Here is a 2,170-nt window from a genome sequence, read left to right on the forward strand (position 1 = left end):
CTTTTATTTATTTTTAGTGTAGCTTATAAAATTGTATTTTCAGTAAGTTGTCAAAACGTTGTATTATAAAAATTCTGAAGGTTATAAGAATAAGATAACAAAATATAACATGTTACTCTTTCTTAAAATCAAGTGATTTTAAGAAATATAAAATTACAATTCCTAAGATAAAAAGAAATAAATATACAGTACAAAGAATAATTGTTTTCACATACACAACAATAGTAAAATACAATATCATAATTGGGAAAAATAGAAAACACAACGAGGCCGTTTGTTTGCGAATTTTAGTCATTTCCCACCTTTAATAACATACCCTTCAACATCACCTAACAGTCCTAGCTAACTACACACTTTGACCGTCTACCGTGAAGATGAACGACAGGCTGTCTCTGCCTTCCGGCCAGTCTTCACCACAACCACTGGTGATCGGTAAGAGGTTAGGGAAAAGAAAGAAAATGATCGTTTATGAAGACGAATATGAAGAAGGAGAAGTAAAACCGCAAGATTTATTGCCACTGATGAACAGCAACATTAGTGACGATGATGAAGAAGCTAGACAGGACGCAAAGCCGACTGGACATGTTGTTAGGGTTTCTGGAGAAGGAGAATGGGTAACGAAACATTTCAAAGGGTTTGAAACAGATGGCATCTCTTATGAGCTCGTAAGTCATTATTTTTTATTATTAGTTTGCTTGATTTAATAGCTCAAAACCTTCGTTTGCATGTCTGAACTTAATTATGTAATTTTACATTTCTATATAGCACTATGAAACCTGAAAGAACCTAGCTAAAACGTGCTTGGTTTTGGTAGTATTTGTGTTAGAGTGTGTGACTTGGAAGTTGGAACAAAGTAAAGAAACCCGTGGTAGGGAGATTGGAGTGTGGAGAGATGGAACAAACAAGCTCGAACTTTTACAAGTTAATTAGCAAACCGAGTTTGAGCTTCAAAACACGGATTGCTCGAAACAAGCTCAAGCTCAAACTTGAACCCTATAAATTAAAAAGGGCAAGCTAGTTAATCTTCGTTAGGGCGAGTATCAACTTGGATCAATTAATTAATCACATTAATGAGCTAGTTTGACCTTTGTTTGGCGTTGACCATCGCAGAAGATCAAATTAAACACACTGCATGTCCATCATTGCGTTTCCTAGCCTGTGTCTAGCAGCATTAAATCACCACCATAGCATCCATTTCTCTTGCATGTAGAAAAGACACTTCAAAAATAACTCGAAAAATAATTATGTAGCATACAGTACCATCATATACTATCATTTTTTTTTTATGGAACAGGAGGATACCGTGCTTGTTAGTCCGGAAGAATATAACATGAAGCCCTCTGTAGCTATTATTAAGGTAAGTATCTTTAAACTAACCCAATAACCTAAAACTTGTTGGTATTTCCACAACTTAAGACTTATAAAAGAAATCAATATGTGGGTCGCTCACATGTGTTGCAGATTACCATTTTTTTAAGCAGACAATTCATTGTGTACACAGGATATTCGAGAAACGATAGATGGGAGGATTACGGTGACTGGGCGGAAATTTTATCGGCCGGAGTTTGCAGAAAAGGAAAATGAGGGAAATTGGGAATCGAGGGGAGAAAGAGAATTATTTTATAGTTTTGAAGAGATTGAGTTTGCAGCTGAATCGGTTATGCATAAGTGTCGGGTGCATTTTGTTCCACCAAACAAAACGATCCCGAATGTTCGAGAATATCCTGGCTTTTTTGTTGAAAAGGCTTACGATGCAAAATTAAAGAGAGTGTGTGGGATACTCGATGTAGGGCATGGAGACAGTAGGCAACTCGAACTTTTTGTGCTTGTTCAAAAAACAATCGATCGGATCCCTAATTGGCCACTCAAGTTGTAATTCATATTTTACATTAATTAGGTTGTCTAATGAGAAACTATTCTAACTCTATGATAATTTTAGAGTAAGACTATGTAATTGTGTTTGCATGATTGCACTACTTATATGTCTAACTCCTTAACGTGATTTGTTCAAGCACATTGAATTAATATAAATTATTAGCTTAGATGCTTGTAATCCGTATTCGCATGTTAACCTAACGCTTGTTTTTCTATAGACATGTTTCTAGCACTTGTTTCTTTATCGACATGTTTTCCGTAGAATGAGTCTAGGCAGCTTGATGCAAGTTGCGTT

The 2,170-nt window shown here is 35.7% G+C and overlaps 1 protein-coding gene across 1 annotated transcript; it reads left to right on the plus strand.

Moving 5' to 3' along the window:
• Window positions 1-318: 318 nt before the first annotated feature.
• LOC145122784 (protein REPRESSOR OF VERNALIZATION 1-like) lies at window positions 319-1,913 on the plus strand. Its single transcript, XM_079058354.1, has 3 exons — window positions 319-665; window positions 1,295-1,357; window positions 1,502-1,913. The coding sequence occupies exons 1-3, from the start codon at window positions 375-377 to the stop codon at window positions 1,874-1,876; spliced, it is 729 nt and encodes a 242-aa protein (XP_078914480.1). The 5' UTR covers window positions 319-374; the 3' UTR covers window positions 1,877-1,913.
• The last annotated feature ends 257 nt before the right edge of the window (window positions 1,914-2,170 follow it).

Source organism: Lactuca virosa, chromosome 6, assembly GCF_052849685.1.
Source record: "Lactuca virosa cultivar CGN04683 chromosome 6, Lactuca_virosa_CGN04683_v6, whole genome shotgun sequence".
NCBI classification, from domain to species: domain Eukaryota; kingdom Viridiplantae; phylum Streptophyta; class Magnoliopsida; order Asterales; family Asteraceae; genus Lactuca; species Lactuca virosa.